The sequence below is a fragment of the Pristis pectinata genome, chromosome 1 (genome assembly GCF_009764475.1).
Source record: "Pristis pectinata isolate sPriPec2 chromosome 1, sPriPec2.1.pri, whole genome shotgun sequence".
In the NCBI taxonomy this organism is placed as follows: Eukaryota; Metazoa; Chordata; class Chondrichthyes; order Rhinopristiformes; family Pristidae; genus Pristis; species Pristis pectinata.
In genome coordinates, this window is record NC_067405.1 from 43946868 (window position 1) to 43961401 (window position 14534).

Genomic DNA, 14534 nt, shown 5'->3' on the forward strand with positions numbered 1-14534 from the left:
CACCTCAAAATTGTATCATTGTAAAGCTGTGACTGTAGAAAGCAATTTCTTATGAAGAAATATTGCACCTCAAGATTTGCACAAACCAGCAACATCATTTTAACTATAAAGGCACCACTAAAAAAAACTTCAAAATGTCAAAAATGTTTTCAATTGAACGAAAAAATAGCAATATTTATTTTGAAATGAAGGTCAAAGAGCAATTATGAAATTGCCGCAGTACAGGCAATAAATGATACCTATTACTAAAGCTATATACCATTGCTTCAGGCTAGAGAAAAATGTATTATGACTATGCCAATAATACATATCATGTAACAGAACATTCACTGATAGATATAAAAAACTTGTGTCACAGAAGAAAGCTGAGTTCAAAATAAAATTTGTCGTTTGTAATTAATAGCTTGTCACTGAAGCCACAAACATCATGCAAAACTAAAAGAATTAATTTATTTCCCATTCCTCGCCCCCCCCCCCCCCCCCAACCCCAGGAGTTCAATTTTAATAACAACTGTCCAGTGGTAACTGGGCACATCAGCTGTAAATACCCACGTTCCTTACTGTTCAGATTCATTTCTAACTTTGGTAAAGGTAATATGCAAAGTTTTTAAAAGGCAGGGAGAAGCAGGAGGAAGCATCTTAAATTAGTGCAAATTAAATACAACATTAGTTGGATCAAAAGCAATTTTAATGAAAAATGACTCTGGATAAAGTTTTTTTTAAATGACAAAAAGATGACCTTTCAGTCTAAAACTTGTTTTTAGGAGGCCAGAATGAGGAGGAATGTGCCTCTGAATTCTGCAAGAAAACCTATAAATAACCATAAACTCATGAATATAGAGGACTAACTAATTCAACACAAAGGAACCATCACATCTGCTACTGGCTGTGCATTCCTTTTGTATTATTGTATTGTCATAATTACATTAACTGTTTTTCAATAAATTACTTTATTCTTAACCTTCTGGATGATCTGTGATTCCCAGAAGTTAAGATCTTACAAGCTTCCCTACATGTACACCAATGCAAGTCACCTCACAATTCTCAGAACTCTATGGAATCAATAAAATTCCTTTCGTACTTATGGGATAGCACCATACATCCACAGCTCCTAATGCTGATCTTGCACGCAAAAGGTAACATTTTTTTTTTTCCTAAGTCAGCATCTATCAAGACACCCTGCACTCTTTCCAACCAATGTACAACCCTCTCATACTTCCACAAATTCATTACACAAAACTGTTCAAGTTCTTGTAATCCACTATGTATTAATTCTACATTCAATGCACCTCCACCCCTAAATCAATTTGACAATGGATACAAACATTTAAACTGATTCTAATGAGAGCACAAATAGTTGTTCCTTTTTATTCATTTCTGGGACCTGGGTACCTTTAACAAGGCCAGTATTTATTGATCATCCCTAATTGTACTCAAGAACCACCATGGTGAATAACAGTGGCTCCAGCACTTACTGGAACATCACTTTCCACTTTTTTTAACCAAATCTGCAATTCATCTTTGAAGTCATCATGACAAGGCTTACTGCATCAGACAGCCAAAGACGGGGTGGGGCCAAACTGCATTACCCAGGTAAAGGTAAGAGATTTTGCGATAGAGTGGAAGAGGGGCGGAAAGTTCTTATGACCATGACATAAAAACCTAGGACAAACTCCCGTAATTGTGCTTTAAAGCTGTTTATTGTTGCAGCAATTCAGCAATTTGTAAAAGCTCCATATTGAACTGTGATCTTAAGAAAAGTATTTTTAAAAGTTTTTCATAAAAGTTTATGAAACAAATATTTCCTTGTACAGAGTGAACAATTTAGGAAATATTTTAGCTGGGTAATCTAACCAGATCATTAACATTTTTAAAAATTATTTTATTCTTAAAATTTTAAAACACATGGTTTGAAATGAATTGAGTTTTGTCTTGACTGACAGTGATCTCATTGAAACATATAAAATTCTGAGAGAAATTGGTAAACTCAATGTCAAGAGATTGTTTTCACGTGGCTGGAGAAAATGAGTAAGCCCCGCTCCCAAGACCTGGGATAAGTAGGCCAATTACGTAAAGATAAGGAAGATTTTATGTTACATCTAGGAAAATATGTTAAAATAGATTTCTTTATTAAGCTGCAGAACAGGAGGTGAAGACAATGGATGTAAATTATATCTGTTGCACGACTTAACGTGGAGGTCCATGGACAGGGCACGATCATGCTGGGATTCCACAGCATTATGCTGGGGGATCAACTTCTGTGCCAGCCAGATCTGGTTTAGGATCAGAATCCACAATCATTAGTGTGAACATCTCCCTGTCTTGAGGACTTTGAAAGGAGGCAAGGCACCTTTCTCCAGCCAGTCACTGCTGAGAATCTCACTATGTCTCACCAACCAATTCAAGGACTGGCAGGGCCCAAGGATAATTGGACCAAGCAATATAGTTTTAGATCAATAAATATGCCTATGGCATTTAGGATGTCGATCAAGAAGTTCTGCTTTGGAACATTATTGGTTCTCAAGTGCAAAGTGATTTTTTTTGCTCAAGTTGACCTCAAATTAATTTGCATATCACCAAATGTGGCATCTCCCATGAACCAGTGCAATTCACACAACATTCTGGTACAACACTTAAAATTATTCTCTTTAAAAGAACTTGACTTCTTTGTAAGAACACTAGTGTCACTTTATTAATATACCAGAAGTTTGGAATTTGGTGAAGCTCAAAAATAATTTTAGCATCAGGTTACACCCTTGAGTAGCCTGACTTTTAAAACTGAAAATTATTTTAATAAATACTTTTGTGACTTTGGTTAATTTCTCATTAAATTAGAAAAAATAGTAATTACTCATAAAATGCTGCCGAAATTAAACTTTTAACATTTGGTTTAAAAAAAAGCTAAAAGTTTAAAAATCTTCTTCAACAGCCAACAAACTCGCAGTTAGGAACTTGCCATGGTTAATATTTCAATTTGGAGCTGTGGCCAAATTACAGAAACCAATTGACATTCAATCTTTGGTACTGCTTTTGCTGATAAAATTGCTACATTTGTTCAGTCCAGAATGTAAAGGAAACAGAGGAGGAGAAGGTTAATTCATTATCATATTCCTTTAAAAATCTACTACAATTTTGTTTTCTTTTGGAAAAATAAATATCAGAAATACTTTCATCTACATCAATTATCACTTCCAACTAAGCCACAAGTATAAACTAATTTGCATTTTATAATACTTCTTACAAAAGTATGATAACAATGTCAGTGTAAATAAACAGAATTTCAATTTACCTCACAGAATTTCAATTCACTCACTGGAGAAAACATTTCTGCTTTGTATCTGTAAACTTCACTAAATCTATCAGGAGCATGCTTTTGCTGGAAATATCTACTTTGCCACTGTTTTTATTTTCTGCTAAAGATTGTTTTAAAAAAATCAAATTTGAACATTAATACAATGAAGAAATATACCAAAATACACCAATGTTTTAACACTTTAAAGTGTTAGCTCTTATTCTGGATTTAACTATTTTTCATGTGATCTTTCAGCAGAGTTTAATGAAAGCCGAAATCTAGCTAGCTAAACGTGAGAATTATTGCTAAATATGGTATAGTCTATAATTGCAAAGAAATGTTTCCCATACTAACCAGTGTGTGTCATAGTGGCTCCCTAGAGGCAGAACAAGTGCTAGTACTTTGATGTCTTCCGCCCAGCCTTTCACCTCATTTCCCAAAAGGCAATTGGAAACTCATTTATTTTTCTAACTAGGCTTAACAGCCCGATAATACATGGCACTTGTGATGTTACCTTGCTTAGGGGGAGAAAATAAAGCCTCTTTCTTACTTGCACGAGCTTTCTCTACTTGTCACAGAGCACAATATTATTAGAAATTCTTCCCATTGAGGAATGCTTAAGAATTTTTGAAATTCACAATTGGTGTAATTGGACAACAATCTTGATCAAGACTACAAAATAAATTTGATCATTCCTGAATTTAATCACCCCAATACATACAACTGACAAGTCCCCATTCTCTGGAATTACTTCACTAAACCACCCATCTCTCTGCTTTCTTTGTTTGACCTGAAACTATCAACACCACTTTCCAAAGAAAATGTAGGGAATTACAAATACTTTTTAAAAAATCATTTAAATGCATAATATGCTTGCAATCTTTCAAATCATTTTAGAACTCTCAACAGTCATGGAGAATCAATAACAGTTCAGGTTTTTGATCTATCAGGCATCACTACATTACAATTAATCTTAAAATAATTATTGCTTTATAAATTAAACTGAATTTCAATGTTTAAAACAATACAAGTTTACCAGGGGATGTTTTCTCAAAAAAAAGATGAATTGCAATGCATTGAGAAGATTATTTTGTGAATATCAGTCTTAATTTTTGATGATGCCTGGCACTATACTAGGTTCAGATTGACTGTGATCTGATTGTGCCATTTGATTTGTTGAGATTCAGTACAGAATAAGAACGCTTTCAAACTCATGGCTCTCTGCTGTGGTTTTGGAAATATGTCTCATTCGGAACTACTTTAGAAATAAAATAGATTTGTATGGTAGTCTGTTTTGCAAAACAAGTCAAAGCATTGGAAGTTAATAAGTTCAAGATTAATGCTTGGTTCCACTAATTCTGTGTTTGCTGGAAATTGGTCAGTGAATAACTTGTTCTTTTTTGCACCTCCATGAAACTCTGAGAATCATTACGTAAATGAATACTGAAGCTCCCCCAATAATTTGGAATAGGACTCGAGTCGCAGCTGTTTCAGAAAACACCAACTGCAAGTAGGAATGTGAACAAGTTCACCTTGCTGCAGTTATGCATAGAACAGTCTCAGTTAAGTCTGGGGAGATTTGGCTGGAGAAATCAGACACAAATGGTTGTTTTCTCTTGAACACAGAAAATAGGATCATTATGATGGACCCCAAGTCAATGAGGAAAGAAAGGTCACAAAGCCATCTGGGGGCCTCAAGATAAAGTCACATGCCTTTTAACTGTCATCAGAAAGAAGCACTGATCTCCAGCAATAGTGCAGTAAGTTTTTTTTAATGCTATGACCTGTTGAAACAACATGGTATTGGTGGCATGATAAATTATGTCATCACACCAATTTCTTTAAATACCAGTGAAATTGATAGTGGTCAAGGAGACAAAGATATTTATCAGATGATAAAATCAGATTTTGTTGATGGGTGATTAAGTAACACTTCATGGACTTCGCCCCCCCCCCCCCCCCAATCAGTGAATATTGCTTAAAATTGTCATCATGTTTGCCTGTCATTGCAATCATCTATTGAACTACAAAATCAACTTTTCCCATTCAGTTATATCCTGGAAACTGATGAACAAGTTCTGACTCTGTTTCTCTTTCTGCAATTGCTGACCTGCTGATAGTTTCCAACACTTACTCTTTTATTTCAGATTTCCAGCATCTGCAGTTTTTTTTTATGATTTTCAACAAATTCATGCCTGTTGTTCCTCCATGGTGATATCAGACCTGTTAGTTACTTGTAAATACCAAACTCATTCATTACATCAGCAAAAATACAAGCAGCTAGATTGGGTTTGTCTAGTGAATATTTTTCTCTGCTGCTACACACAGGTATGCAAGTTTTTTTGCCATATCTTTGCAAAATATCAGTTTCCAAATCTAAAACACAATGCTGAACAGCTATACAACCAAAAGGTTTGGAGATTCCTATGCAATTAATAAGTCAAGTCTCTTGGTATTTTGTCCAGCTCTTGGATCTTGAGAAGCTGGGAAATTTGAGGCAGGATTAGGGAAAATGACAGCCTTTAAAAAGAATCCTTTGTAATGCTCAGACCATCAGTCAAGTATTTCATGCCTGACAGTCAGAACATTACTATCTTTTGCTATCAGGATTGCAGTTAGAAAACGTTTTTGAACAATTGCACATCCAAACAATACATATTACTAATTGCAACCCTTGTCAAGCCACATTCTAATAATACTCTCAAAAGATTCATTCTGCAAAACCAAAAAGCAAATCTTGCCTCAACATTACTCAAATCTATTTCATCTTTTTCAGATTTATGTGGGTCACAATATTCAGCATCTTTTCTATCACCTTTTTGATTCAAGTCTCACTCCAGCCTGATCAAAAATGACATTAATTCTGTAAATCCATCACAATTTATTTTACTCCCATGCAGTTAGCCTGCATGACATTACTTATTACACCAGTCTGCCATAGCAACTTTACCTGTTGCTCAGATTTTAGTGTGGTCCACCTCCCTGCTACTCTGTCTTAATATACTTGGTAACCAAGTCTTCTCAGCACTCTTGGGTAGAGAATTTCAAAGATTCACTATCCTATGGGTGAAGAAATTTCTTCTTATATTAACCTTGAATGGCCAATCACTTATTTTGAGAGTGATCTCTTGTTCTAGACACTCCATTCTTGGGAAACGTCATCCCTGTATCTACTTTGTCAAGCCCTTTAAAAAATTTGTATGTTTCAAATGAGATCACTTATCAATTCTCTAAAACTCAATGGAGCATGACCTAGTCTCTCTGCATATGAAAAACCTGCCATCCCAGGAACCAGTCTGAGGAACTTTGCTGCCACTATTGCAATAACAGTATATCCTTCAGTAGATCAGAGCCTGACCTATTCACAATATTCTAGATCACCAGAGCCATATCTACAATTGCAATGTTTTTGTATTATAATACTCTTGCAATAAAGACTAATATAGCATTTGCTTTCCTAACTGCACAATAACCTTCAGTGATTCATGTAAAGGCCACCAAGATCCCTCTAACCACCAACATCCTTCAATTTCTCACCATTTAAAAAAATACTCACCTTCTCAAGGTTTTCTATCAAAATGGATAATTTCACTTTTTTCCACATCATATTCCATTTGCTATGTCCTCAACTATTCTCTTGGCCTGCTCATATCTCCCTGCAACCTCTTCCATTGCTTACCACACAGCTCTGTAGCATCAGCAAACTTCCTCCCATCCTTCATCCAAAGAAATGCCCTACCCAATGTTGACCATTAAAATAGCTCTTAAAACCTTGCAAGCACCTTCACCACCCCGTACCCCAAACATACTACAATCATTTTATTATCCTGCCTGAAACCTTGAAATAAACTAAGAAATATAACTGTAGTCAATTCCATTCATGATTCTTCAGATAATGAAAAAGTCCATGCCTGCAGGCACCAAGACATTCAAGGATGGGTTGGTAAATGGTGTTACGGACTAGGTGAATGTCCCTTTAAGATAGAGCATAGTTTTGTGTGTGTGTGTGTGTGTGTGTGTGTGTGTGTGTGTGTGTGTGTGTGTGTGTGTGTGTGTGTGTGTGTGTGTGTGCGCGCGCGTCCAGCTTACATCAACAGAAGATAAAGGACATAATGACATTATGACGTTGTTGAAGAAGTCAGAGGAGAGGAGAGGAGAGAGAGAGAGACACCAGCCTGCTAGTTTTCTCTATTGATGGATGAGAAACAATAACCGTGTCTGTTACTACAATCCACGTATGGAAATTGGGAGTAATCCGGTGGAGTTCACTTTGTTGCTGACCTGTAGAGGGAAACAGGTATTTGTGTGGACGACCACAATTCAGATGCTTTTCGGGATAAGGAAGTCACTACCGAGTAAACACTGAGGTGTCGTTTGGGTTCCATTGTGGACCATTTGGATTTCATACTCATTCTCTATGTTTTCTCTTACATCTACATTTTATCTTCAGACAACGGTGGTTGTTGAAGAAGCCTTTTGCTCATGTTTCACCTTATGGCTTGCTGAACTGAACCTTAATAACCATTCCTGGACTTGGAGCTTGGGACTTTGCCACACACACACGACAAGTTTAGTTTTGGGGTTAATGTTCAAGGTTTAACATTTTTACTTCTAACATATTTACTTTTATTTTTCTTATTATCATAAGTAGTTATTAATAAAGTAGTTTTTAACACTGAATCATGACTCAGTGTGTTTCTTTTGTGCTGGTTCGTAACAATGGTAAGTAACATTTTTCACATAGCAATCATCTCCAACACAACAGCCTCTCATAATCTCCCAGTGATTTTCATTACCAAAACTATATACACCACAAATCAACATTGAGGATCACCCTTAACTGAAAAGTTGGACTAGCTATATAAATACTCCAGCTACATGAGCAGCTGGCAGTTTGGGAATCCTGTGGTAACTAACTCACTTCTTAGCTCCCAAAAATCATTCTAAAATGTAAGGTTGACAGTGTGATGGAATACTCACCCCACCCTCTCCCAGCCTGAATAACTGCAGTTCCAACATACACACAGCTTGACTTCAGGTAGAACAAAATAATCTACTTGACAAGCACCCCACTTCAAGCAATCACTCACTCCACCACCAATGCACTATCATTGCAGTATGATCCAAGGATACACTGCAAACAAATTCTTAAGGCTCTTTTGCAAAGACCTCCCAAATCTGTGACATCTACCATCTTGAAGAAAAGAGGATACAAGGGAACATCAACACTCAAAAAGTTCTCCTCCAAGTTACACCCATTATCTCCATTTGAAAATATATAGCACATCTTTCATTGTCTGAAGTCCAGGTCCTCTGACTAAAATCAGTGAGAGACTGTCTTCTGCATAAGGACTTAACATTACTTTCTCAAGGTCAATTAGGCTAATTACCTTTCAGTACTTCACTGTTCATTTTGTGCAGATTGAATGATTTTTCAAATTGTGCTTCCCCAAACATAAATCTTCTGAAATCCTGCCCTCTTAAGGTTAGAATTTCTTGCAACTGCTTTTGGAAGATACTGAAAATCTCAACGGAAAACAATTCAATGCCTGCTGACAAATAACTGAACAAAAAAATTCAGGAAACTCTCCCCCTGCACAAAGACAGGAGAAATGGAGCAATTTTAAAACTGTTAGATCTCTTAAGCTTTATGCATTGGAGTAAATTGAAATGCTATTGTAAACGGGACACAGTAACTATGCTATTTTCATCAAATATAAATACGGGATTCCCCCAACCTTTCTTTTTCCTTTTACCATTCCCTTGAGCTTTTCTCTTGCCTCCATCACATTACCGTCACCTCTTCTACATCCCCAAAGGTACCCAAAATTCACTCCCCAGTCATCACTTAATGTGGCATCTCCCAGTTTCTCTCTAAATTAACCTATCAGAGCCTTTCAGTCTTACCAATACACATTTCTCTCGTCTTCCACTCTCCAGATTTCAGAGCTTCTGAAATCATAGTTCAGATTTTCTGCATGATAAACCAATATTAATTATAGAAACAATCCAAAATGCAAACAATATAACAATTTTTGATACCTTAGGTAAGCTTCCTTTTTCTTTTTAACATGCCTTCCTTATCTTTCAACCTCACAGGAACATGCTGGTCCCAAACTCTAACCAGTTGGTCTTAAAGAGTCTCACTTGTCAGATGTGGATTTAACTTCAAACAGGCGCTCCCAATCTACTTTCCCTTTCCAGCCTGATACTGTTGCAATTAGCCTTCCTGCAATTTAGCAATTTCACCCGAGGACCAGGCTTATCTTTATCCATAACTATTATCAGGAATTATAATCATTATTCCAAAATGCTCCCCACTGAAACTTCAATCACTTGGTCAGGCTCATTCCCCAATACAAGGTCTCGTATGGCCCCTTCCCTAGTATGACTGTCTGCATGTTGTTTCAAGATGCACCTAACAAATTGTCCCCTAATTAAGCCCCTGGCATGAAGGGAATCCCAGTTAATCTTGGGGAAATTAAAATCATGCACTACAACCCTGTTGTTTATACACCTTTCCATGATCTGTCTACATATCAGTTCCTCTAGCTCCTGCTGGCAACTGGGAGACCTATAGTATAGTGACTGCACCATTCTCATCCTGAGCTCTACGCTCTCCAAGATGCCTTCTCCAAGTGCAGCTATGACATTCACCCTAATCAGTAATGAGCTCTCCCAACTCTTTTACATCCCACTCTATCACAGCTGAAAATATAAATCCTGGAACGATCAGCTGCCTGCCCTGCCCCTTCTCTCTAGGAAGTTTCTGTAATTGCTACAACATTGTAGTTCCATGTACTAATCCAGGCTCTAATCTGTTATATTCCTTGTATTAAAACTGAACTTGTCTCTCATACCTTGACTCCATCTTATCTCCCCCCTTGTCCAGGTCCCTTCCCACCTACATCTGGGACACCTCTCCACCATTTACCAACTTTCAATTCCTGAACAAAATTTGTTGTTATATAACTAGAGATTCCATTACTTTCCCTTATTGCCACATTCTAAATGTAGTTTCTCAATTTTCTCTCTATTCTGCATCTCTACCATAAATCTCTTTCTCTGAATGTCTGATTTGCTACCTGCCCTACCAGAATGAGAGTTTTTTTCCCCTACTGCTCTCTCTTTTCACCACAATTTCTGAGTATCTAACTCTTCTATATTGCTCTCTCAGTGATTTCCATATCATATACTTTTCCTTCACCATGCTTCATTGTTCCCTCTGTAAAAAGGCCCCACAATTTTTTTTGGGTGTCACAATGCAGCTTAAACTTAAGCAATAAACAAATATATTCAAAGACTTTCTCATAGTCCAGAGATTTTCAGCCTACTTGTGAAATTCAGGAGCAAGAGACATTAGATTGCTTGTAGTGAATATCTATTCCACAACTTTAGCTTACATTACAATGAAAACATTCAATGCAATGAAACAGTAGAAAACAACCAATTCATCACAGAATACAAATGGAATGCCATATTCACTTGTACAACAATAATGATAAAATGATCCCCAAAATAACATATTTCACTTCATTAAATAGAATTACCAAGATCCATTGCCGTTTCCATGAAGCTTTTCTGTCTTGAAGCAAATTCAGCAAGCAATTTCTGTTGTCTCTCTCGGCCTTCTGGCGCCTGTATAAAGAATCAACAGATTAAAATAAAACTGTCACTGGGAAAAGTCATACAAAAGTTAATTCCTTCCAATTCCCATCACTTTCAGCAAGATTCCAACACCAGAGAAATCTTCCCCTCCACTTCACTTTCAGCATTACGAAGGACTGTTTCCTTTCTTGTGCAAACACTCCCCTTCTCAAGGCACTTTCTCACACAACCACAGGAGATGCCAAGCCTATCCTTTTACTTCTTCTATACACATTATCTTCAGTACACTAATGTGGTCTCATCCACATTGGAGAAATCAAACAGATTGGGTGGATTGCTTTACAGAGCACCTAAATTCAGTGGCAAGGGGAGATCTTGAGCTCCCTCCTCCTTGTCATTTTAATTCTCCATTCCATTCTCATTCTGACCTATCTGTGGACCCTTGAACTAATATAATGAGGTTCAACGTAAGCATGAGAAACAGCACATCATCTTCCATCTGAGGACCTTGCAGTCTTTCCGACTCAATATCAAATACTACAAGTTCGGGTAACTCGCTTTCTTTGTCTGTATCAGAAATGGCCAGTCCATCTGTGACATCTGCTTGTTTTGTTTCCACTCCATTGACACAGGAACCTCCTACAGATCTTCATTTGCAACTTTTATGCTCCTTTGTTTGTATTCTCACTTCCTAACCACCCTCACATCTTTGTTTCATTTTCCCCTCACCGCCCCCATAACCCATCCACTGGATGACCTCTAATATCTTATCCATCAACAATCCAGGCCTCACCCAAGAGATATTTGTTTTGACTTGTTCATTCCTTCCTCACCCAACCTTCCTCTCTTTCCCAGTTCTGAACTAAGGTTCTTCAACTGAAAGGTTAATTCTGTTTCTTTTTGGACAGATGCTGTCTGACCTGAGTGTTTCCATCATTTATTAACAAATAACAAAATTAAGATTAGAAAGTTTTATTCCACCACTCAGTATTTCAAGAGGTTGCTGAGTAGTTCAAAAGCAAAAATGAAGTGCCTCTGGAAGAGCAGCTTTCCCATCAGGACATTCCAGAAGCTCCAGAGTCATTTAACAACCTTTGCAGTGGTGTTCATTGTCAAAATGTAGATAAAATTGCAGAACATTTGCACACAGCAAGACCTTACAAACAACAAGGGGTAAATGATGAGGTTTATCTGTTACAGTGGTGCCACTTGAATTTTGGCAAGACAAAATGAAACATTCATACTTCCTTCAAATACCATCAACGCACATTTCAACTCTAAATGGTAGCACAAATAGTTTTATCCTCCAAATACTTAGAGATCATACTTTTGCCAATGCAATTCTTTTGCTAAAAATGCCCATAAGAGGCAATTGTACTAACAACAAACCAAAGACAATACCTCACAATTACTGTAGACTTCAATTTAGTTTACCCACACAGTTACCAAAAAGGATCTTCCAATAATCTAAGTCAGGTGATAAATTAAAGAATATCAGACAATGATAAGAAAATGGCTTTCTTCATTGGTGTCATATCTAGAATTAACATACGTTCAGTCTCAGCAAAGTGATGGACTTTTATCCAGGGTATTTTTCCTTCCCTGACATCTCTAAATAGAAAAAAGGGTGGAAGGTTAGAAACTCAATGAATGAGAACTGTTCCTCCAGATTCACGATGCCCTTTTGTAAGCAGATCAACAATCCTTTTCAATATTTACTCATTAGGATTATTTTATTTAAATAAAAGCCGTTTAAGAGGCAGTTAGAAAGACACATGAACAGGCAGGGAATAGTGGGATACAGACCATGTGCAGGCAAATGGGATTAGTTTAGGTTGGCATCATGGTTGGTACAGACATAGAGGGCCAAAGGGCCTTTTCCTAGGTTGTACTGTTCTATGTTCTTAAGCTTCATTAGCCACATATCAATTAACCAGGGTGTAGATCAGAAAAGCTTGTTTGAATGCAATTGGTACATTCTAATTTTGAGAGATACTTACAGATTCAACATTTTTGGTATTTCTTAGTAGACTAATATGGTTCTGTGTTTTTTTCTCCCCCCATATTGAATCGGTAAACATATATACAGTTAGTGATAGCTACTTATTTATTATGTCAGTTAGGGGGATAACTGGATAAACTTAGCTCATTAGCTACCACTTTAAACAATGGGTCAATATTTTATTCTCAAAATGATTTTGAGTTTGTGAAACTGAACTACGAGCATCTGTAATTCACTGACTTTAAACTACTCAATGACACCTTCCAAACCAGGAATCTCTACCATCTTCAAAGGAAATACAATGGGCACCCAAGAAGAACAACTGTATTCCCTTCCAAGGTCACTTGCCGTTGTTTCATCATCACTAGGTCTAAATACAGGAATCCCCAACCAACTGCTCTTTAAGAAGCATGTTCATCATTGACTAAAGCAGTAAAGATGGCAGTTCATTACCTCATTCTCAAAAGCAATTAGGAATAGGCAATAAATGACAGCAATGCCCGCATACCATAAATTGAGGAAAAAGCAATGTCATTGGATTATTACTCTGACCTACTGTCAAATATTTAGTAATCTAACATTTGGATCTATCTGTATTTTAGTATTATGGATATATTTTCGTATTCCAAATAAAAATACTTAGTCTAAAGAAATAGGAAGAATATTGATTTCATCCATAACCGGACATGACCTACTATTCACAAAAGAAGATGACTCTCCGATCAACTGACACTTGAACAAATGATTAGTCTCTGTTTTTGAGAGGTTCCTGCAACCTGGTAACAAATGATGTTAAATCAAGGTCTCAACCTTCTGAAAATCAAAAGACCATGCTGATCTATTTTTTGAGAAAAAAAACTCATAAGTTCTGCTGCAGTTTTGAAGTTGTTGAACGCAATTAGATATTGCAGGTAAAACAACTACTTATAACCACTGGGAAGGATTATTGACAAATATTTAATGTTGAGTTGAAAGCGGCCTTTTCTGATCAAGCAATCGTTCCCAAATACATCATTTCAGTTACACTATAGTTCAAAGGCACACCATAAACTGATAATTAAGCTTAAATAAAAATTGTCTAAACTTTATGAAATTTCAATAAAAGTGAATTATTCATTCATGTAACTAAAGTAACTTTTTTTCCTGTGAAAAGAGATAACCAAGATTTTCTGTTATATACACTAGAAAAACCTAAAATATCACCACAATATATGAACTTCCTTTTGTTCCTTTATCACCACCTGCCCCCACTGACTCCAAACTCCTTCTAAACAAGGGTCATTCCTCTCCTCCCCCCAACAGCACCTCATACTCCAATTTAACAAAAAACCCACTTTAACCCACCTGTCCTATCCCAACCAGATTATCTTCATTTCCTCTTCCTCCCAGAAATGTATCTTTATTGCTTTATTATATCCATTAACACTTAATTATCTTCCCTTCAACACAATTGTTTCACTCAATAGAATCTCGATCTCTTTTCTATGTCCTTCAGTACTACAATATACAGATTTTAGATATTGCAAAGAATGTGGCACATGGAAATGCAATTATAGTATAACCTCGTTCTATGTCCCTGAGACTGAAGTTGCACAACGCTTAACAAGTATATCCCAGGCAAGGAGGTGGGCA

General features: G+C 36.7%; 1 protein-coding gene across 1 annotated transcript in view; it reads right to left on the minus strand.

Annotated features, from left to right (window-relative positions):
• ubr3 (ubiquitin protein ligase E3 component n-recognin 3) overlaps window positions 1–14534 on the minus strand; it is a 202964-nt gene that overhangs the window by 96932 nt on the left and 91498 nt on the right. The window contains 2 exon segments of the mRNA XM_052029328.1: window positions 10843–10930; window positions 12228–12249. Coding sequence (XP_051885288.1) covers window positions 10843–10930; window positions 12228–12249 — 110 coding nt within the window.